Source organism: Aythya ferina (genome assembly GCF_964211825.1).
Source record: "Aythya ferina genome assembly, chromosome: Z".
NCBI lineage: Eukaryota > Metazoa > Chordata > Aves > Anseriformes > Anatidae > Aythya > Aythya ferina.
This window is the reverse complement of record NC_140299.1, coordinates 62,592,045-62,614,944: the sequence shown is the minus strand read 5'-3', so window position 1 is coordinate 62,614,944 and position 22,900 is coordinate 62,592,045. Positions and strand designations below refer to the sequence as shown.

General features: G+C 41.8%; 2 protein-coding genes and 1 long non-coding RNA gene across 4 annotated transcripts in view; 2 read left to right on the top strand and 1 right to left on the bottom strand.

Moving 5' to 3' along the window:
• Nucleotides 1-274: 274 nt before the first annotated feature.
• On the bottom strand, nucleotides 275-12,778 carry LOC311427184. The gene is made up of 4 exons (XR_014687240.1): nucleotides 12,637-12,778; nucleotides 9,604-9,683; nucleotides 7,543-7,634; nucleotides 275-1,382 (listed from the first exon to the last, which is right to left on the bottom strand). It is a non-coding gene; the product is annotated as an uncharacterized lncRNA (long non-coding RNA).
• Nucleotides 12,446-22,483, top strand: CCDC112 (coiled-coil domain containing 112). 2 transcript variants are annotated; one of them, XM_084504346.1, is made up of 10 exons: nucleotides 12,452-12,532; nucleotides 13,148-13,266; nucleotides 15,086-15,207; nucleotides 16,989-17,078; nucleotides 18,444-18,519; nucleotides 19,115-19,505; nucleotides 20,347-20,763; nucleotides 21,429-21,524; nucleotides 21,688-21,803; nucleotides 21,888-22,483. In XM_084504346.1, the coding sequence occupies exons 1-10, from the start codon at nucleotides 12,464-12,466 to the stop codon at nucleotides 21,916-21,918; spliced, it is 1,527 nt and encodes a 508-aa protein (XP_084360472.1). In that variant the 5' UTR covers nucleotides 12,452-12,463; the 3' UTR covers nucleotides 21,919-22,483. The 2 variants fall into 2 exon arrangements, with proteins under 2 accessions (XP_084360473.1, XP_084360472.1); XM_084504347.1 differs by lacking the exons at nucleotides 21,429-21,524; nucleotides 21,688-21,803; nucleotides 21,888-22,483 and having other exon boundaries at nucleotides 12,446-12,532; nucleotides 13,151-13,266; nucleotides 20,347-21,025.
• The window catches only part of PGGT1B (protein geranylgeranyltransferase type I subunit beta), a 37,524-nt gene continuing 36,679 nt past the window's right edge, over nucleotides 22,056-22,900 (top strand). Inside the window, 1 exon segment of the mRNA XM_084504349.1 lies at nucleotides 22,056-22,210. Within this exon segment, the coding sequence (XP_084360475.1) occupies nucleotides 22,086-22,210 (125 nt within the window). The 5' untranslated portion in view covers nucleotides 22,056-22,085.

Below are 22,900 nucleotides of genomic sequence, written 5' to 3'. Positions count from 1 at the left end.
AGCAAATGTCTTTTTTTTTTTTTTTTTCTCCCCTTTCTCCTTTGGAATCATTTTTGAGAGGATTTCAATTTTTCCCTTCTGCAGAAAGTAAATCTAAATCTGCAAGAAGACAAAATGCATATCTGAACTTCTAATTCATATTCCTGATACACAAAAATTAAACTGAAATTGTCTAATCACTCTTTAAATATAAATATACAAATATAACTCTCCCTTCTGGCTAGACTCACAAAGTTCAGTAGTAGGTTAGGTATGTAAGAAGAAAGGAAAGGTAGACCACAGCTTTCTTGAATTTATTCTTGCACACTAGACACAGCAATAGAAGGAAAGAACTTTGATGTTGCACAACAAAGAGAGATAAGATAGAGGTGTTAGATAGCAAATGATAGGCAAGGTTATTTTCAGGAGTGTTTGAAACCATATTTATGTATCAGTAGGTTTCTGAATGAATATGTCTTGAGGATAGCTATCAGCCCTGGGATAGGGATTGTGTAACATTCTCCTCAATATCTTGGAGTCCAAGACTACAAATATTTGCTTTGCGGGGGACGTCCTCAACCTTGTCAAGTTACCTATGCGTGTAACTGGTTTTGGAATTTGGCACTTGGACTAGGATTTACATCTGAGACAGATTGCATGTGACACGATCCAGCAGACAGGAACAGGCTCAGTCTGAACGGCTCTCTCTGTGGCCATCAAGCAGCTCTTCTCACATAAGTGGTCCAGCAGCAGTGGCAGGACATTGTTATCATCTGCTGCTTCATCTACAAAGTAAAATCTCATCTGATAAAAGCAAAACAATGTAAAAGCTGTACAAAATGAAAGGGTTAAAGTATATTTTGGTCACTTCTTATTTGGTTACTTCTAAGACTAACTTCTGAGGTGACAATTAGAGACAGATTTGAAAGGCCTAGCTTTTCATTTTGACTTCATGGCTGTGGACACAGCACTCTGCCTGTCCCTTTAGGCCTACAGAAATCTGTGTTCATGTAAACATGACAGGAGCAATTGGCACATGAAAAATAACCAAACATCTAGACAGTCATATCACATTCGGTGCACCCAAAAGGAGACTGAAGGCAGAATAGAAAGGAAAACCACAGATGCTGAGGTGTAGATAAGCCGTGCTCCCCAAGGGGGTAACTCATCAAGCCAGATCCCCATCAAGCTCAGCTGCTCCCAGGTGCGTGGACTCCGACACTTCCAAACATCCTTCTCCTGCAGCCACGTGCCCTACGCCCGCAGCTGGGAAATGTGGAAGAGACATGGTGTCAGCTCTTTGCCAGATGGGACACTGATGCATATAGAAAATCCTTCAGGGTAATTTTAGCCAGCTTTGGGAGAAGACTCAAGGTGACCTTCATGCGTGGTAAGATCTAACACTGCAGACAAAAAGTAAAATGTTAGGATTGCTTTTGTATAAAAGGAGGTACTGATATACTAATATGTACACGTAGATGTGTTAAAATGTGCCTCCAACATAAGATCAGACATAAGCATAAAATAATGGGACTTTCTGCCCCACTGCGTGTCCTTTGAGCCACTCAAGCCATAGAGAGATAATGGAGAAGCCACGCATCTCTGGGCAGTAGTGTTCTCCAGGTGGGTGAACTACTACTACTACCTCACACAAGCATTGTCAGAGAGTACATGTGCCTAATGACATGCTCTTTTGCCACATGAGTTATCTTTGGGTTCTATCAAATGGTGCACTCATTTGAATGCTTACTGTACTGCTTTCAAAAAAAAAAAAAAAAAAAAAAAAAAAAAAAAAGTTAATAGAGGGACTATAATCTAAAAAAAATAAGAAAGGGGGATGAGGGTGGGGATGAAACAACTCCTAGTACCCTGTCATGTACATTAACTGTGATTAGCACTTCAGGATACAATTAGGATACTAAAGGTTCTCTGTAGGGTGGCACACCATAATAAATCGTATGATGCATCTGACCTACAGGAATGGTCAGGATCCAGATTTTCTCTTCTTGAAAGAAAACATAATTAATGGGAATAGCTCTTGATAGATGTCAGAAGTAAGATGATGGAACAGAGGGAGCATATCAGTCCTATCGGAGTTCTACAATAAAACAGCAAAATGACAGTAGGAAAAAAAATACCTTAGCTTGGAAATGGAGAAGGTTGCCTGAGAAGGTCTCTCAGAGCATATAACAGTTTGTTTAGTGGTGTAGTTGCACAGTGAAATGATTTCCAAGGAGAATATTGATCTTGAGGGATGTGTTCCAGCCTTACCATATGCCAATCTGGAACACGTTATCAAATAGACTTTTCCATCCTCTGTGGTTTAATGCCTCTCCCTACACAGATTCAGCAAAACATCTGCAAAGGATGCCAATCTGCATTTTGTTGTGCTTGAATAATAACTACTATTCATTCATCTACAGGACAGTGACAGTGTGTGTGCATTGCCATACAGACATGTGCCTTCTGACAAGAGCAAACCCCTGGAGTCCTGCAGCTCGCTGTGGGTTCCCTCTCCAGTGGGTATGGAAGTGATCAGCCAGGAAGCACGGAGGAGAGCAGCACGGGCAAGAACAGCTTTAAGCAATCTTCAGTGCTCCCTCAGCGCTGGGGATTGCTGATGTGAATGGAGTTCAGAAGTGTCATGTAAATATTTACGTGTGAAGTGGATGCTGCTTGTGACTGGTACCCATGGGAAATACACCAAAAAAGTGGAAAGCTGTGGTGGTTATTAGCAGCAGCAGCGCTACGGAGCAGCCTGCACTGTCACACATCTGTTTGGCAGCTGCTTTTGTGAGCATATTACTCTTACCACATTTAAACCACTTGTAACATGGCCTTGACCTTTAGATTTTGGTCTGTATTCATACACAGTTAAAAATATGTAATTATCCTGGTCTGTCTCCTGATGAATTATCCTTGCAAATTTCACCATTAACAGTCCCACCTGCTTGTATTATTCTGAAACTGCAGTTTACTGCTCAATGTAGTTTTGTCCCCAGACTGCCAGAGAGCTCTGTAAGTTATGACCAGGCTTCTCCTCTTCCTCATACCTCTCATTTACCAAGAGTATGTAAGGCAGATTAATTTGTGTCACACATGTAATTAACAATGTTACCCTTACATGTTTCATTGAGGGAAAAAAAAAAACACCTTATGGATTTCTGCGTTTCCTTATCAATTGCCCAAAGTGTGCTTCAGCCTGGTACAAGATACTGTTTGTGAGGGCTAAGAACCCCTCAGTTTCTCTGTTCTGCCCCACTACTTTGTTTGTTTTTTGGTAGAACATATTTCTGCTAATTGGCTAACTAAGGACTGCTGTGACCTCCAGGCTTGCAGTCTGTTACCTAGCAAGGACAGGGTACTATACATGAACTCTACATATGTTTGTGTATTTTTTTTTCTAAATCACATATTTTATAGGTGTGATTAACAGCAGTTCAGGCACAAATACAGATGTGACTACTTACTCGATCTTGCGTGCTGCAAAGTGAGTGGTTAGCAGAATGTTGACTCTCAGGTCTGTCACTCCTGTGGCACTCAGCAATTACCCAGCACTGCCCACCCAACCTCTCCAAGCACTATGCACACACAAGGAGTGTGTGTTCCCAGTGCAGGGAGGGGAGATGCCTTTGTGACCTGCCACCGGTCCCTCAGCAAATTGGGGGCTGTGCTGGAGGCAGCAGTGACGTCCTCCGAAGCTCCACTGCAGTTCCATGTCTGCTGCATTGCCCTGCCTCCACCATGAGCTATTCCAGTCCAGCCACCTCCAGTGCCTTGCATATTTGATACCGCATTATGCATGTTAAAACATTCTGCACCTACATGTAAGTGACTGTGTTTCATACATCCTGATAGCCCATCCAATTTTGCTGAAAATAACAGCTTGGTATTTTACTGTTCTGCCAACGTGCAGGGACTAATCAAAAGTGCTCTGCATTCATTTTCTGTTTGGAAAGGGACAAGACTTATATCTCAGGAAAAGCAAGCAAGAAAAAAACAAACGCCACAAATTACCAATCTCAGTTTGACCCTGGGATACTTGCTGATATGGCCTTCACAACTTTGGTGAGCACAACATTTATCTCACAATGAAGGTTTCTGACAGGAGAGTACTACTAATATTCCTTGGATTCAGTTTCACTTTTAGCTACTTCCAAACTTTGTCTACTTTCTTTCTACTGCATGTAGAAACCAATCGTGCCCATGCTCATACTTCTAAGGTAGTTAACAATCTAAGAAAAAAAAAATAATCTTCTCACTTGATGTTCCTTGTTGGCCAAATACGGAAGTCAGTGTCTTCAAACAGACCTGCAAATCATCTGTGCAGAGTATTTTTCAGGTTCTCATCACAGCCTCAGCTGCTGGGAACAACAAGACCAGTGTCTTGGAGGCCAAAAGGCACTGCTACAGGCACAGCTTTGCTGGAATGCCAAGTAGGCTCTCAGATCAGTCCCTGCGAATATCAACCTGCAGTATCTCCTCGCCCTATTTTCTCATCTGCTTCTGCTTGTAAGGTTTTTCCACTGAGGTTCTTCTGGCTCCAGGTATTGTGTAAATTGTGTAAATATTGTGTAAAAATGTCTGGCTCTGGACAATTGTGTAGATTAAGGGCTTTGCAGCCTCCTGAACTCTCTCTTTCTTCTTGTGGCTTGTGAATTCTGCTTCTCCAGTATTTGTGATTGAGACCTGACCACAAGTACTCCTAAAGCCCAGAGGTAGTGTTACAAGCCTGAAAAACCTGTCAAAAACCTAAGTAAAATGCATCAAGTTAGACAGAAATGGTGTTTGTGTCAACTTGTTCAGTGACTTCAACTAGTTCTTATCTCATGTGGAGTGTACTAAGTTGTAGGAGAGATCAGTGGTAACATGGCAATGTGTTGAGGATCTCCACCATATCCTTTCCTCTAAAATTGTATCAGTATCACACCTTGCACCCACAAAAACCTACTGTTCATTTTGGCAGACCACTTATTTGAACTGATATAGGTACAGACAGGTACATTCTTGCAGCTCCTGTCATGTGTTAGAGTAAACTGTTCTGAAGCCAGGTGTAAAACTAGACACAATGTTTAATACCGTCTGGAAAGTGTTTCTCTTTCACAAATCAGTACAGATCAAAGAATACTCACTAAATGTGAGTAAAACCTGCAACTAAACCACTTGTTTTCATTGCAAGAGCAGATCTGTGAAACCCTCAGTGTTTCTGTTTTAACTCAGTGTTACTGAAATTTGGAATAATCTTTGAGATTAGCATGGCTTTATGGTGGGCATGGCTATATTAACTGTTGTCCCCATTCAAGCAAAAGTTGTGGCTGGGATTGGCTGTGCATGTTGCTGTACTGGTCTGTGTAGTTACATTCCCAGTTGACACACATGCCCAGCTAGCTGCTTAAGCATGGGAAATTACAAATGAAACAAATATTAGAAATGTAGCTTTTTAACTCTGGTCTCTACTGCTGTAATCACTGAACACCTACAGCTACCGCAGCAAGCTGTAAGGACTAGAAGTGAGAAAAGTTAGACATAACAATTTAGAGCTTTATTGCGTCCGTTATGAAATTAGTGCAAAACTCTAAAAAACTTTGTTGTATCTATGTCAGGCCATAAATCTGTGACATTATGTGAGTGATTATCTTTATGGGGGAACATCAGTTTTGCTCTTGTACACAAATATCCTCGCGCTTGCTCAAGGATATTTGAGCTCAGCTCTGCCAGCCAGACATTTTCCTGATGTACTCAGGAAACTTTCTATTTCTGCAGGGCACACTTCCCTAGAGAATCTTCATTATAACGTTACTGCCTTCTGCTTTATCTGCCTGACTTATCTGAGGTTTTTGGAGTGCTGCTGACGCTGGCTGGAGTTAGTGGATGCTTAGCCTTTAAGTGACAGAAGGAAGTAAAGCCCCTGACAGGCCAAAGTGGGCAGAGTTTTTCACAGAAGCTGCAGAAAAGGCCAATGAAAGGGAATGCCTAAGAAACAGCATTGCAATTGACTGCATTAATAACCAATTACAGAAAAGTAACATAGGAGCTGATAATTTAAAAACTCACAATGAAACAGAAGTGGCAGAGACAGCTGCTGAGTAAGGTCTTGAAGCTCCAGCATGACTGATGCTGTCAGCAGTGTGACCTATGCAGTGTGCCAGTTTCAAATACAAGCAGCTGCTAAGGTTGTTGATTGAATATACAAATGTGTACCAGGGAGAGCATTCAATCTCAACATTGCTGTGTTGAGGTTTGGCCAAGCCTAAAACTGTCTGTAATTTTGGCAGAGCACACTTCTATCCTCTGCTTTCCAGATCTAGGATGGAAGATATTTTGGAAGATGGAGCTGAACTTAGAACTATCACCTTAATTGCATTCAGAAAGGTTTTTAAAAAGCCTTTGAGACAGAAGAAACAGATTAGGAAGTGCTGCATTTTACTGGTCTGCCTACTACTTCTTGTTGTGTGTTTGCTTCAAGTATGGTTGTGGGAAACATTTCTTCTTCCTTTTATAACAATTGAGGGAGAAGAACAATGAAAGAATCACAGAAGAGTCAGAAACTAAGAGAAGATGTGAAAATACATGAGTAAATTCTAAAGAATGGGGGGGGGGAAGGGGGGAGGACATAAAAGAATTGGAGGGGAAAAAAGGAAAGAATAAGATGAATTATTAAGGGGTCAGTACTTCAGTTCATTTGGGAACCTTGCATTTGCCAAGTTTATTTGTTCATTTTTTCATTTCCCTTTTGATCTTCCATTTTTTTCTATGATGTCTAGACTATTATCAGGGTTCAAGTAAAGGTTTATTTTCTTGAAAGATAAAGTCTATATTTCACAGAAGGTAACGGAAATAGTTTAGATGAGCAGATATTACTGGGGATGAAATAAAGACTGCTCTTTTATCTTTCTCATCTTTTCTTTCATTTTTCTTTTTTTTTTTTTTTCTTTATCACTGTCATCTGTATTCCATATCTAGAGACATTTACTAAAGCTAACCTATTGATCAGGCCTCTCTCTGCATCTTGTTCTCTTTGGAGAGTCCTTCTGCACAGAATGAAATGTGAAAGCCAGGCTATCACTGCCTACCGTTGTGCTACCACTCAAGTCTCTTCTACCTAAAACACACATTTACACAAAAATGAGTTGGGATGAGTAGACCAGGTACTTGTCTGGGGATCAAAAAAGGGGGTCTTCTATACAGCTACATCTGTACAACTGTCTAGCCTGGAGCTCCTCCACTTCTGGTTGGAGAAGGCCATGGGGCTTTGGGCAACCTGGTCTAGTGGGAGGTGTCCCTGCCTGTGGCTGGAATTTGATGTCTTGAAGGTCCTTTCCACCACAAGACATGCTGTGAGTCTAGACACTGAGCTGCAGCTACGGAGCAGCAAGCACCTGTGTGCCTGGGCCACCTCACTGCTAGCCCTGCAGGACAGCTCTCAACAGGAGAGATGATGACAGCTCTGTGCCCACCAGATGAAGGGGAGCAGATGGCTCCAGTACAGGGCCAGGTCAGATCATTCTGTAAAGAGGGATACAGACTGCCACGGGGCTATGTTACTATGTCCATGTTACTTACAGGCTATGTTACTGCAGAGTTGCTGTTGGTTGCTGGAAAGAAAAGATGACGGCCATGCCTTCAGCAGCTATCAGGTGCTTCTCAGATGACACCTGGTGGACAAAAGCGAAAGCGATGAAAGGCAGCCTGAAAGCAGACTGTGCTGTGCAGAGCTGCATCCTAGCCGATATCTGCACTGCTGCACTTACTGCTGGTGTCCTCGGTATCCTGATGCAGCACCTCAGAACAAGCGAATATGCACATATCATATCCGTATCTGCCACAGATATTTCTTTTTGCTTTATTTTTTTTTCATATTTGCATTTTTTCATATTCTGTCTGATGCTCAGAATTGGTTTAATTCTGACCACTGAGTATGAGGCTATGCTATCAGAGTAGGCTAGAATGAACATGTTTTTAGGAATAAAAATACAAGGAAAGCCCATGCTGTTACCAGTGACTTGGTGCTTTTCTAGTTCAGAATACCTAGACAATTTTATGGACCCTTATACAAGTGGATATTTGTATCCACAAGGCTAGAGACTTTCATTTTCTCTGATCATTAATGCACACTTTCCTTTTTAAATTACTTCCAGTTTTGGTATTACTTGTCTAAAAAACCTGTCTTTTCTGCTTGGTGCTTTACAACTGCACTACAGCATTCTTGTTGATGACCTGGGGGAACCAATTGAAAAAAAAACAAAACAAAAACACTCTGAGTTCACTTGGAAAGAAATATCTGCACAGGCAAGTCTTTTTTTCTGGGGGTCCACACCAGGTGCGTGTGTGTTGATGTCTCCTGGTAAGAGAGGTGGTTTCCCCAAGGATCGCATGGGTGGCAATACAGTGTTATTGCACTGTCCTTTTTCTCTATTTGGCTTGAAGGATTTCAGGAAAATAGGAGATATTGGTCAATTAACACTGTAAGAGATGAGGCTCCTTCCATACAGCACTGGAGCTGTGATCAATGCTTTCATGGCCAGCACTGCATCTTCCAGATGAACGGGTGTTTTTTTCAGTTGTTTGTACTTTTTTGTTCTATGTGTAGCCCGTTCCTTTAACGTTTAACAGCTTTATTGTTTCTCTGTGTACTTCCATGTCCTCCCTCACTACATTAAGTGTCCATTCTTGGGGCTACAGCAGGTTAAAACTTCCTCCCCTCAGGTGCTCTTAGGTCTTACGACACCAACGTCAAAGAGACCACGTAGTTAGTGATATCAAAGTTGTCACCAGTGCCAGAAATAACTGAGTGTAAAGTGGGGTCTGTCTGTGAAAACGAAGATTGCAGCCCTTTCCAGAACAAATCCAGGCCAGGATACCTCTACTTTTTGAAGTGGTTATTTTTTCAGCCCTCTCCCGGCAAGGTAGCAAGGGCTTTTATGGCCTTTTTTTTTTTTTTTTTTTTTTTTTCTCTTTTTCTCAGAACAAACATGCCTGCCCAAACTGACACAGGAAATATGTGGCAAAGCGAAGAAGCAAACCCAATTCTCTGAAGTCCTAATCTCAGTTCAGATGCCTTCTGCTTACAGTTATGAGAGTGACAGTGTTCAGGCTCTCTCTGCAGACTTCTCTGTATGCAAGAGTGAGGTCTGTCACTGCTATCCACAGCTGCCAGAGCAATGCAAACATTTTCTGCAAACAGGATGTCGTATGTCCAAATTCAGAAACAGTTTTGTGGTTTTCAATCAGATTTTGCCCAGAGAGAGGCTGTGTGAAAAACCTCAGGATGTGGCCTATTCTGCTGAGATGTGAAATGCTATCATACTGTGCACCCGAAGAGATGTACATTCCAGCATATACAGAGGATTCAGATAACCACATTAAAACACTGGCAGCTGCATAAACCCTGTTTACGCTTGCATTTCAGCCTCTGCAGCAGTTGCATCAGTGACAGAAACTGCGCTGGACAGATTAACCAAAGGAGCTTGTAATTGCATGAGAATTCTACTTGGTCGAACACAATTTATCACTTGCTGGTAGGAAGTATGGTTTTCAGTACTGTTTAACTCCTATGCCTTTACTAGGAGAATTGTCTGCGTTCAAAGTAGTTTCATTTTCTATTCATTTTTACTAGATTTTTACCTTAATCAGCTGCTGGTCCTGCCTGAGCAGTTCCTGACTTTTCTAAACATCCCTTCACCAGATCTTGCCATCAGGTTTAGCTGGGCACAGACATGGTTGGGAAGAGACGGAGACAATGCACAGCTTGTTTTGGATTCCCTGAACCCAACCATTGCCATGCCCAGACCCTAACCCTCTGTCATGTGTAGGCCAGCCAAAAGCTCTTCAGAAGTGCTGAGCATGTTCAGCTTTGCGGGATTTCAGCAAAAGAAACAATTGCTTAACCACATGGAAAAGTACAGAAAAGACATCTCATGCCAGCAGCCACAACACTGAAGCATTGTACATCCAAAAGTTTTGGCCTGAATACCTCCACCACTCAAATCTTCTTCTCCACTTACAGGTATTGCATCTCACTCACTCTTAAGAGAGAGCATGAAACTGCACTATTCCTTCCATGTATTTTTCCTGCTTAATAACTAATAGCAGGCAGTAAACAAAACTATTCTCCTCCTTCTTGGCAAAAAGGGGGAAGGGGGGGCAAAATCTTGAAAGCTTTTATCAAGCACAGCTGTCACAGAAATCAAGGGTTTCCCATAGTAGTTCAAACACCAAACTAAGTGGAGAAATAGAGAATGTGCAAGAGAACAGAATATAATTATATCATGTAATTGCCTAGCTGTTTTCTTGTGGATACAGATTAATAGTTAACAAAAAGTACACAGATGTCACCCTCTGTTGTGCCACATTTTGACTTGGATGAGTCCTGTCCCATACAGGAATGATCTAAGGTCCTGGCTCAGCTGAAAGCCAGGGTTTACCCCTATACCAGTTTTACAGCTTGAGGCCTGACCCCTGACAACGCTTAGAACTAGCAAAGTCTAACTCTGTTCAGACACCTAAAATACCTTTGCATATGATTTCAGACATCTCCTACAAAGCCCTCAGGATTCTGAGTTACTCATGAGTAGTATGTGTGGCAAACAGTAATAACATGGATTCACCTTTCAGAAACTGGTGAACTACTGAAGTGTTTGAATTACATTATGAGCAGAGCCATTTTGATAAAACTGCTTGCAGAATATGGTAGCATAATCCCTAAGCAGTTATCAGTTTGCTGATCCTAATATCAGATACTTTAATACGGCTCACCAAAGAAAAACAAATACAAACAAGTTCTAGAAGATACACTTCCTTCTCTTGCATTGGATAATGGAGGAGAAGACAAAGAAGAGTTTGAAACACTGCTATGGAAAGAACACTTCTATAAGCCATTTCAGGTAGCAATCTGTGAGAACAATCCTCTTTAATTTATGCTGATGAATATTTTCAGGTTTTGAAATATTCTACTTTACTTGTTAATTTCTATTCAGCAAATACAAAGAAATCAAATGTAAGCACAGCCATAAAATATAAAAAGGAAAAATATATCAGGAAAGTGCTTTTAAAAACATCAATTAGGCAATAAAATGTCTTCAGCTTAGGCCATTTGGTTAGCATCTGTGAATGCTTTTGTGTTCTACAGCTGGGAAAACACCAGATCATAAAATCTTTTTAGCTAGCAAAGCCACTGCATGAATAGCTTATTTCTATTCTGCAGAAATGTTAATTAGCAACTCCTTAAAAGTTTGATTGGTATATGTGAGTGAAAAACAAAATCTTGAGATTTCAAAAATGCATTGAATAATATGAAGCTCTTTATTTCCTGTCAGGATAATGAGGATGTAGTCTGGTCTTCCTGAAGGAAGTAATCAATACAAAACCCTAAATCCTGACATAAATAAAACCTGAGCCGGTCATAAGTATGCTCCATGAGTTTGAAAGAGTAAGAAAGAGACTGTGTTTAATCAAACATCCAAGACAGTGAATCAGTCGTAGCCAAATTGCAACCATACACGGCTCGTCCCAGTTAAAACCAGCCCTTGAGGGAAAAGCAGGATATGGTGACACCAGACAGCAAGCATCACTTGCTGCTCTGCATTTGATGGATCTTCATACACATGTCCCTAGATGTGTACACACCTCAGGTCAGCTTTGGCTACTGGATGTTGAGTACATTGCTCTGAAGAGACTCCTGCTTGTGACGTTAGGTCTGTAGCTTCAGCTCATCAAACAAGCTCAGGGGAGTTAAATGGCATTGGTCAGATAGTCTGGGGCCTTTGGAGTCTGTTGTCTTTTCCACACTGTCATCAGCTTGAGTATACGCCTGCAAGGCTTGGAAGGTCATGGGCACTTCGGATTACAACTTTCTCACCCAAAGCAAGGGTGGCTGGGAGCATAACGTAGTCACTGTCTGCTGACAAGGTGGTGACGGCCTTTTGAACATTCCCCCCCCACTTGCTTCTTTTGAAATCCCAGGATTTCAGGCCTCTTTCCTCAGGTCAGATTTCCCTTCCAGATCCCTGTAGGCTCTGGGGCTTTGGGTGACCACCACTCCCTAAGGAGCCAGCAGGTCTGTGTCAGGACCGCTTGAGTCCCCCGTCATGTCACACCGCTTCTTATAAAGCCACAGAGAGCTGGCCAAGCTCGAAAGATGGCCACTGTGGAACCGCGTAAACAGTCAGGGTTCTGCTCCAAAGTATTATAATTTATTGTTGTTGCTGTTGTGGCTGTTGTTAACTCCTTTCACTGCCCCCTCAGGCAGCGTGGCTAGAAACGCCTCCAGGGACGCCCTACCGCGGCCAGCCTTTATTACTACGGTAACTACTAACGCCAGGCACTCCTATCCCCACGGAGCCCGGACAGACACCCAGACACCGTGGCAGACAGACAGACAGACAGACACAGCCAGAAAGACAGACACGGGGGCTGCGGGGCTCCCCGCCCGCCACCATCTCCCGGCGGGGCGGGGCGGGGCGGGCGGCGGCTGCCCGCAGCCAACATGGCTGCGCTGGCAACGGCCGTGGCGGCGGCGGCCGGCGGGCAGCAGCAGCAGCAGCAGCAGCAGCAGGTAAAGGCTGAGGGCTGAGGCAGGGGCCGCTGGCTCGCCAGGCTGGCGGTGTGGCAGGGAGCAGCAGAGAGAGAGAGCAGCAGCAGCAGCAGGCAGTGTCATACAGAGCCCGTGGCTGTCAGCAGTCCCAGTGTGTGGTGTCTTCAGGATGCTTGGGGTTGCTGTCAGGAAGAGGTAGCAGTCTGCAGGGCGGCTTGAGCGGATTTCATCATGCTAAGCGAGTGATTTCCTCGAGCGAGATGAAATGGGGGTAGTCCGCCTAATGCAGATTAACATGTAGATAACATCAGATTATATAGTCAGGTAGCGAGTTACCTCCGAATCTCCAAAAAACAGCTATTTTGATTTAGCGTGATGCATACTGTGATCAGCAGCACCCGCTAAAGCAAGTTGATGTTGCCTTCTTTCCATTTTTCCTTTGAAGAACATATTTTTGTATACACTCATCATCACTTCAATTTTACACCCATGTGACTTAAAATTATTTTAATTACTGTAGTGTAAAAACAGAAGTAGTGCTTTTGTTATCTGCACTGTGGTGTTGTCCGCTTAAAAATAGCCTGAGTATTTAAAAATAAAATACTGTTTGTGAATAATACTCCATTTTGTTGTGTACAGAATGACAGCTGTTTCAGTACTGCAGGTTCTGGTCAGCAGTGTCAGAATTGGAAGATGAAAGCTGAACAAGCTAAGAAAGCAGAATTCATAAGAACAGCAGAAAAGCTAAGAACTCAGTAAGTAAAAGACAACCATAACTGTATTTTCATGCTGTTCTGGAGATAATATAACTCAAGGTTTAAGGTAAGAATTCACGGTAGTAAAATTTTAGGCAAAGGTTTCCTTTTTTTTTCAGGACTTCAGGTAGATTATTACAGTTGTAGTTGTTTAGGATAGAGTCATGAGCTTCAAAATCACCCGTTTTTCTAATTACTACCGGGACCTCAGTCAGTTATTTTCTGTAGTTTGCTGTTGCACCAGTTGATAACACAAGAATCAAAGTGTCCATGGCGTTACTTAGTTCCCAGCTTTCCTACTCAGCTGTGCAGTGCATGTGGCATTCTTGAGTTTTTAGTTTTCCTACTCAGCTGTGCTTACCTTTCTAATGAACTAAAGCCTATAAAAGATGTCTACAAAATGAAAATTGTAGCAGCACTACAACAGCTTCCTCAGAGAAGATTGAGAGTGCTTCTAGATTATCTAGGCCATTGCTTTGGAATATGGGAGTTCAAGACAGCTCAAGCACAGACGTGATTTAAATGTGTTTCCCCACATCTTGAGTAATGACTTTAATAACTATACAGGTAGTTGAAAGAACAGTGAGGTTTCTGCATGCACAAATGAGCTTTCTGAGGAAGAGCTGGCCTAGCCAGTGGGCTCAAGGAGGCAGTTTTGTAGTTAGGAATCCTGAATGAACTGTGAGATTGAAGTCTCATAGCAGCATTTTACTCTGACTGAATCCTCTTAGTTCTGGATCCTGGGTAATGTCTCAAAAAGTTGACTGCTCGGTAATGTAGAGATTCCCGAGCAGCTTTAAATGAGGCAGTTTGGATGCCATTTAACTATGGCAAGTTGTCCTTCTGCAGTTGTGCTCTTAAGGCTTCTAGTGCACTCTCTGAGATTTTGTTACTCAGGTTGGTTCACTCCAGTGAACAGCAAAGCATTTAAGTTACGAAGGCATCTTCATGTAGAGGATTGAACTATATAGCAGCAATAGTCTACTGTAGAACCAACCTCCTACTGAGAGACAGAGTATTATGCGTTGTCAGTAGTGACACTTAACATTGGGAATCAACACGTTCTGGGTGGCACCAGTATTGTGCTGCTCTGATCTCTTAGCATGGTGGCACTGACCTACACAGATACGCTCAAGGCTGCAGTATTGGTAGTCCTTTTGCATCTACAGTTCTCTAGGTCAAACTCTAGTAGACTGCCTATCTGCAGCAAGGCAAAGCAAATCCTACTGTGAGTTGTATTCTAAGGCTTCTGACCTTAGTGAGGAAGCAAAAGTGACCTGTAGATCCATATATTATACATAAACTATGGTCAGTAAGGTAGCAACGTTAACATCTTGAAATATGCTGACAGTAATGAACTTGAATTCAAATATTCAGTTGCAGTAGTACTACCGTCAGTGTAACCCTGAGGGAATGTACTTGATTTGTCTGTGCTGGGGCTCCATCTGTGTGTGCAATAGCAGTAATACAGCCTGTGTCCCCTCAGTGCTTTCCAATGAAAATTCTCATAAGGCTGCTTGGTAAGTGAGCATCATACAGATAAAATTTCATGCTGTTTCAGTGTGTGAAGCACTGCTTGTCTGTGAGATAATTCCTTCTTTAACATCTGTATCTTGTTCAAGTTCTTGGGTTAATTCGGTGCATGGTCTTGTAACTACAGAAAGGTTTTCCTTGAAATCAGCTCTAGTAGCAAACCAGTGACTTGGATAATATCTAAGATGGTCCTGCTGACACAGCATCAGCTGGATACTAACCATGGAAAATCTTGTGCTTTGATAAGTATTTGCGGCTTGCTCAGTGTGGCAACCTTGTTTTCCAGGCTTGCAAATATTGAAAAGGACAAAAATGGACATCTTTACAATAGGAGGAATGATTCCAGGGTAGAATACAGCATACTAGAAGAACTGGAACATAAAATGACTGTCAACAGGAAAACTGAAAGTAAGTGGGTTTTCCTTTTTTCCTTTTTTTTTTTTTTTTCCTCCTGTTGGTTTACTTATTTTTACTCTACAGTTGTTTTCTTAAATGTTTTATCAATCAGCAATATGGAGAGATTAGTGTGGATGGGAGGTAGATTCTGATAAAAGTGTGGTATTTCACCATGTGTACTGCTTATGAAGAAGAATTCCCCAACTCACTTGCAAAATTCAGAAGCATAAGCATTTTGGGTCTTTTGTGTTATCATTTTCTTTCAATCTTGAATGTATCAGGTACTACTCACAAAAAAACTTGGTGGAAATTTTGTGTTTTAGAAACTTAGAAGCAATTTTGGATGTGTACTGCAAAATGTAATGTCGTCTAGCTAGGTACTATAAATAGGTACTTAGCATAAAATAAGTTTTTTCTACACTGATTACTGCCTGTAAATAGGCTTTTGAACTCTTCAGTTCTGTCCTGCATTTTTCAACTTCTGAGATAATGGATATTCGTAGTACAAATGGTGCAGTGAGATACACAGTCCGTCCTCTATTATCAGTTCAACTGCCAGACTAATTAAACAGAACAAAAGTGACTGCCTGGACACAGTACCGAAGTAATAAAATAAATCATGCTATGCCTTCTGATAAAGAAGATGAAAAAATTAAGTTGAAGGAAGGGGAAAGGACTCAGGGAGACAACTAAAAATACCTTAGAAATGTCTATGTATTAATGTGGGTCTTTTAAGTGAGGAATCCTAAGATATTTTTTACATCTTAAAATCATTAAAAAATATAAATATTTCTGTGGAATGACTAAGCTAAAAAGTCCAGAAAGTTTTCCAAGTGTACAGAGGAAGCACAAACATATGGGTGGATGTGCTGGGATATACTGCTATAAGATTAACAACAACAACAAAAACACACACAAAAAAAACACAAGGAGAGGTATAAGGTACTAAATGTGAGATGTGAATGAATGTTAGAGTCTTGTAGGATGTGTACTAGAACCCCCACGCGTCTCATTTTCTGTGCTGCTGTGTTGAGGTCTTTGAGCACAATCTGTAAGTTTTTGCATTTTAAATAGTTATAGTTTGAACTAACAGGGTCATGTCATGGCTCTGTTTTGTTACACTTAGGTGGTGGTCTCTGTTATTTCTTCTTTAAACCAATCCTGTTAAAAAGACAGTCTTTAGACTCCCTAGTACCTTAGATGTACCCAGAACTTCATTCAAATCAATACTTTATTTGTAAAGTTGTGAGGAATCAATTGGTTAATAAAGCAAATAAGCATATGCATGCTCGGAGTTCCTGAAAACATTAATTCTACTTCACTTAACGTGACAAATATATAAATCATGTTGAAGTAGTAAATTCATACATGCTTTTCAAGTCTGTTTTTTCTCCATTGCTGAGTGTTTTGAGGCTTAGGTAAAAGCCCTTTCAAAACTCTAGAGCTGTTACCTGTACCGGCAATATTGTTCTCCAAACTCCAGTTACCTCATAAAAGGTTTGAGAAAACTGAATTAATCTCAGTGTGACTATACTGTTGAAACCTTTTGAAATGGAACCACTAATTTTAAATTCTGATGGTGTGTGGGAAGATACACAGCACATGCACTCAGCTTCATGCAGTTAGATATGTTAAGATACTTTGTATTACAGCAGTTTCATATGATTAAACAGATTTTCTGTTTCTTATTAGATGAAATCCCCAGTTTAGACACTTCATTGTTTGTTGTTTTCTATTGAATTAAATGCACAAAGACACTGTTAGAACTATCATCACCTTATTTTGTTTAACAGAAACTAAAATCCTGCAGCAGCTATCAAAAATACGTAATAATGTGAAGAAACTTCAACAACAATTGAAAGATGTGAAGCATACATCAGAATGTAAGTCACACTGACAGATTTTAAAACAGTTTTGTTTATAGACAGGTTTCTTGGATAGTTGTACTTGCGATTCTCCTGCAGACTTGGGATACTCCTTCTGTAGTCTGTCTGCCCTTCCAGGAATCTGGGAAGGGGATTGTGAGGAGGGAGAAATATAAGGGTAAAACCTCTTGCAGTTCTCTGTGGGAACAGATAAACTTGTTCTCTATTAGAAGTGATGTGTGTTTGTTTGTTCAGGCTGTTGAGAGTCCAGTATTTTCTACATGCAACTCTTGACCTTATGCAAAACAAAGTCAGTATTGTAGTGTAATATGTAGATACAGCTCCCTTTCATCCAGTAAGCGGTCACAGAGTATGGTCTACATGGAATTGATTCCTAGTCGCCCAGAAGTCACCTAGGTTGAAGTGTAAGTTGGAATGTTCCATGCAAGATGCTGAGACAACTTGTTCAGCTTGCTTGTTTTGAACCTCTTGGGAAATAGTGTCACAGAATAATGGTTCCTGTACTACCTACCATCTGGAACTCAGGCTTCAGGTCTGCTTCTAGCCGAGGACCTCATGATGCTAAACAAAATGCATGTCATTTCACGTATTCAGTGTCTATTCTATAAAAAATGTATTATCTTCTTAAACTGTAAACGTATCATCTCTCTTAAAATGTTAGCAAAGGTAAAGGAGCAAGACATGAAAGCTGAGCTAAAAGTTTTAGATGATACAACGGTATCAATTCATTATTTTTTTTAGAGCCAGGTTAGTTAAAATGTTGATCAGTATGTGTACATAGAGATGTACTGGTTTAAAACACTCAGGTTGTAAAATGTCTTTCTACCATTGCAAAATAACTGTCTTTCTCTCTCTCTTTCTCCAAATGAGGATTAAAGCATTTGAAGTGCAGGATATGAAGTCTCACTTTGAAGTTTCTTTGTAAGCCCAGTTTTGTAGAAAGTAGTGAGATGTAGGCTACATATGGCTAGTGCGGCCTGGTAAAAAACAAAGATTTGATTGTGCTTCTTAAGTCACTTACTGCATTGTTATGAGAGACAAAAGTGGAAGCCCTTTACTTTAAGATAAGGCTGTTTCATTCTGTGAATCAGTTAAAGATTACCAGAATGAGAGTTTTTGTTCAATTGAAATAAACATTTATACTGGGATTTGCATCCAGTTAGCTAAATCACTGTGAAATCACACCTTTTGAATAAATGAGTCTTTCTTGTAAGAGTGTTTGAGATGGAAATGTAGCCTTTTTTGTACTGTGAAATAAAAGCATCCCAGAATTCTCTGCAAGTGCTTCATTTCTGAATAGTGCTGATTTACTGGTAAATACTCTAACCTTCTTAGGTGATATGTTCTTCTTTTCGTTTTTAGTTGTTGACAAGCTCAAGGAAATGATGGAAGAAATTGAAAATGCAATCAATGCTTTTAAAGAAGAACAGAGGCAAACGTATGTTTATACATGCTTCAGCTACAAAAAAAAAGTGCTTTCATAATACACAATGACAACTTTGCATCAATCAAGTAAACTATTCTCTTGATTTTTCTCTTCTGCCCATGATTCCTGTTGTATGTCAATCAAAACTCAAACTATCAAGATTTTAATCTTGATATACAACTTTTTAGAGAGGCTGTTTATATAGCTGCTTCACTGACTCAATGTAACAATTATTTGCCTATGAAGAGGCTTTTCCAAGAAAAGCTGCAGAACACATTATATTGTTCTCATGTTTTTTGTTTTTTTTAAGTGGGTGGATTTTTTTTTTCCCTCTTTCTTCTCCCTAGTGGTGTCAGGAGGGGACTGAGTTAATTGTTTGCATGCCATAAATGTGAGCTTCCACTAAAAGGGTAACTTAATTCCAGTTGTGTAGTGCTTTATTATGGGATCATTACAACTATGCTGTCATCTGTGTTAGTTACCATTTCAGTTCTTAATCTTTTAAGAATGGCTTTTGTGTGGCATTGAACAATTCCAAAATTCATTTTCACTGAGCAATGAATGCTGCATCTCTTTTCGTACACTCCAGTGTTTGTTCCCTTTTTAGATATGAACAGCTTTTGAAGGATGAAAAAACTGCCGCTAATGAGCTCAGCGTCTTTGAGAAAAAAGTGGAACTGTGGGTGTTAAGCAGCTCAACAACAGAAAAAGTTCTGAAGTTGCCATCAGCTAGGATCTCAGTTGATAAAACACTGGAAAATCATCTACCTGAAGAAGTAGTAGAGTTTGAAAGATTTCTGCAGCGAACAGGGGGGAGGCAGGGAGGCTGGGATGATTATGATCATCAAAATTTTCTGAAAGTGTGGGCAAAGCACAAAGGAAAGCTGTCCTACATGGATGAAGCCCTTGAGTATCTCTGTGGAAGAACAAAAGAAGAAATTGAACAACATGACAAATGGTATCGAGAGTATCTAATTTTACAAGAAAGAAAAAAAGAGGTAAAATGAACAAAAACACCCCCTTCTAGGACTATTGTAGCTTTTATAAAAAAATGTTTGTTTTTAAAAAGCCCACACTTATTTTTGTATTTGCCTGTCTGGTCATAATGCTATGTAGATTTCTGTTACAGTTGGTGATACGTAACTGAAGTCTTCTTTAGCATCCTTACCAAAATATTTGTCTTAAATGAATTATCAGTAAGCATAGACCTAGCAACACACTGACGTGGCCTGTGTATTGTCAGCATACTTTGCAAATGCTTATAAATGGAAGTTGTCCAGCAAGTCAGATGTCAATCCCAGAGCAGTAAGTGATCCTATTTGAAAAACACAACTCTTTGCTACACATCCTGGAGAATGTCTGTCCCACTGTATAAGCGATACACCTATCAATTTCTGCTGTAGATAATTATGGTTCCGTGTAGAGAACTGATGCCTTCCAGAACTATCCACCTGCATGCAAAAGATGTACTGACACAAAAATTGGGGTATAAAATAGTGAGTGGAATTGTATTTCAGGTCTTAATTTTTTCTTCAAAATAGCATTTTCACTGAGAAAAACATTTTACACTAATATTCCTAACTGTTTTAAGATAATATGGCATAACCTAAAAAGTTTCAACTCATGAATCTTAAACCTGCCTGTATGATGCATAAAATAGAAAATTTGATTATGACAAAGCAGACAAGTGGTCTTTTGACTTAAGTTTTCCCTTAAGTAGATTTCCAATTCCTATCTTCAGTTTGTATTGTTAGAGCATATGTCTTTATCAGATGCAATTAACAGGAATGTGTACAGTTTTTATGAAGACATTGTTTATCTCCTGCTGTTCTCTTGCAGTCAATTAAGAAATGGAAGGAGAAACAGCAGCAAGAGAAAGAAGGAAATTTGAAGAAGAAAGAGAAATCAGAAAGAATGCTCAAGAAAGAATGGCTTCAGCATGAAGAAGCTCAGAAGCAAAAAGCAGAGGAAGAAAGAAAAAGACAACAAGCAGCAATTGAAGCATGGAAAAAACAGAAAGCAATAGCATTTGCGATGGAACAAGCATCACAACTAAAACTAGAAGAAGAGAAGGAGAAAAAGCAACTAAAAGAACGCCAGCGCCATTGTCACATGAAGTTACTCTTGGAAAGGTATACCTTGCAGAAGAAAGAAAAGGAGGAACTTGAAAAGCTTGAAAAGGAGAAGAGAGAGGAAGCTGAAAAGGAGGAGAGGAAGAGAACTGCTGCAGCAGAAATTACAAAATTTCAACAGCGAGTATGTAAATACCTCTCTACTCATCCATATGATTTTTTAAAATTTGCCTACTTCCTTCTGTAATCTGCTAAACACTTTAAAAAAAAAATCTAGATATCCTACTTCTACTCAATCTGTTTTTGATTCACTGTGTGTAACAGCATCTGTCTACACCCAAGAAACAGTATGAAACTTTATTCCAAAGCATGATGTTCCTTTTCCTCAACATTTAAAGGATTCTTCAGGCCTGTATTTCCTTGTAAATATATGATGGTTTTGTTTATTTCCATGTGAAGATGATTTGGGAAAAACAGCATGACTGGGTTGCTCACCATTGCTAAAGAAAAAGCTGAGATGTGATGATTGTATAAGGGAAAAAAAGCTTTTTCAAGATCTTACAGGCTTCATTAGGTGTAAGGTCAACCTAGGTCCCATCTCTATATAAACACAAGAACCAGTATCACTGTCAGTGTTCACACTAAATTTGGGGTGAAATGAACAGGTTGAATGACTGCAGTTTTTTGTAATTTTAATTTGGACAGGAGAAGCTTGTAGCAAGTAGCTACCTAGTGTTACTTTACACTATGGCAAAAGGATTAAAAACAAACTGCTGCATGCCTACATATTTCAGAGTATTTCAGAATACGTTGAAATAAAACAGGCTTTTCCTCTTTTACACGTTTCAGGATCTACATAAACTTCAGCTGAAGATTCAACAAAAACAAGTCAAAGAAGCCGAGAAACAAGAAAAAGAACGAAGATTGGCGAAATTAAGAGAGAAGGTAATGTATGGTGTTTTGTTTTGTTTTTGTTTTTTTTTTCAATCTCGGGTGGGCTCGGCTTGCTCATTCAAACGAGTTGTGAACGGGCGGCCCCTCGGGGGCCACAAACCCACCTTCCTTTCTCTTCCCACCCCCTCGCCGCCTGTGTTCTCCCCTCCCTTAGGTCCACGTCCGTGCGGCCAGGGACCCGTCCCGCCTGCTGCAGCCGACGCGGGGCTGGGAGGAACGCAGCAAGGCGCCCAGCCCCGCAGCGCCGCCGCCTCTCCACCTGCCCCGGAGGTACGCAGGGGGGCAGCGGGCAGCGGGCAGCCGGCGGGGGGCATCCCCTCTGAGCGCCCTCCCCGCTGCTCCCCGTCCCCGCAGGGCCGTGCCCGCCTGGCGCCGGGGGCTGTAGCGCGCCGGCGCCACCAGCGGGCGCGCCGGCGCCACCGAGGCCACGCCCCCCCCCGATCCCGCGCGCGCGGCCGCGCCCTGTGACGCGATCGTGGCGCGCCGGCGGCAGCTTTAGCAGCAGCGGAGGAGGAAGAGGAGGAAGAGGAGGAGGCGGCGGTGTCCGTGAAGATGGCGGAGTCGCCGTCCTGGGCGGAGGCGGAGCGGCTGGACTTCCTGAAGGAGCGGCATGTGCGCTTCTTCCAGCGCTGCCTGCAGGTCCTGCCCGAGCGCTACTCCTCCCTGGAGACCAGCAGGTAGCCGCACCGCCACACCGACCCTGCCCCGGACCCTGCCCCTCCGCCTCTCCCCGCCCCAGGGTGCCCGGCAGCACGGGGGCTGTCCCCAGGGGGTCGCCTACCCACCCGCACGGGTCGCCCTGGGAGGTGTGCGCCCTGCTCACCCCAACGCCCCCTGCCCGCGAGGGAAGGCGCGCTGATCCTTTTTTAATCTATTTTCAGGCTTGTTCTTCGCTCCTTTAATCCTTCCCCGAAAGCCGATTTCGGAATAAATGAGTTAAGCCTTCTGTAGCTCCAAGTGGGCGCTCTCGTTAATGTGAGAGGAATCGTTTAAATCTGCATTAGCTAGTACAAATGGTAAAGCAGTTCTGAGAGATGTTATTCGCTGTAATGCAGAGCCCCATTCATGGCTCAGGAATGCATTTGTTTCGCAAGGCCAAGTGCACGGTGCTGCACATGGGTCGTGGCAACCCCAGGCACCAGCACAGGCTGGGAGAGGAACTCACTGAGAGCAGCCCAGCAGAGAGAGAGTTGGGGGGTTCTGGTGGACAAAAAGCTCAACATGAGCCAGCAGGGTGTGCCTGCAGCCCAGCAGGCCAACTGCACCCTGGGCTGCATTAACAGAGGGGAGGGCAGCAGGTGTAGGGAGATCCCCCTCTGTTCTGCCCTTGTGAGGCCCCACCTGGAGTGCTGCGTCCAGGTACAGGG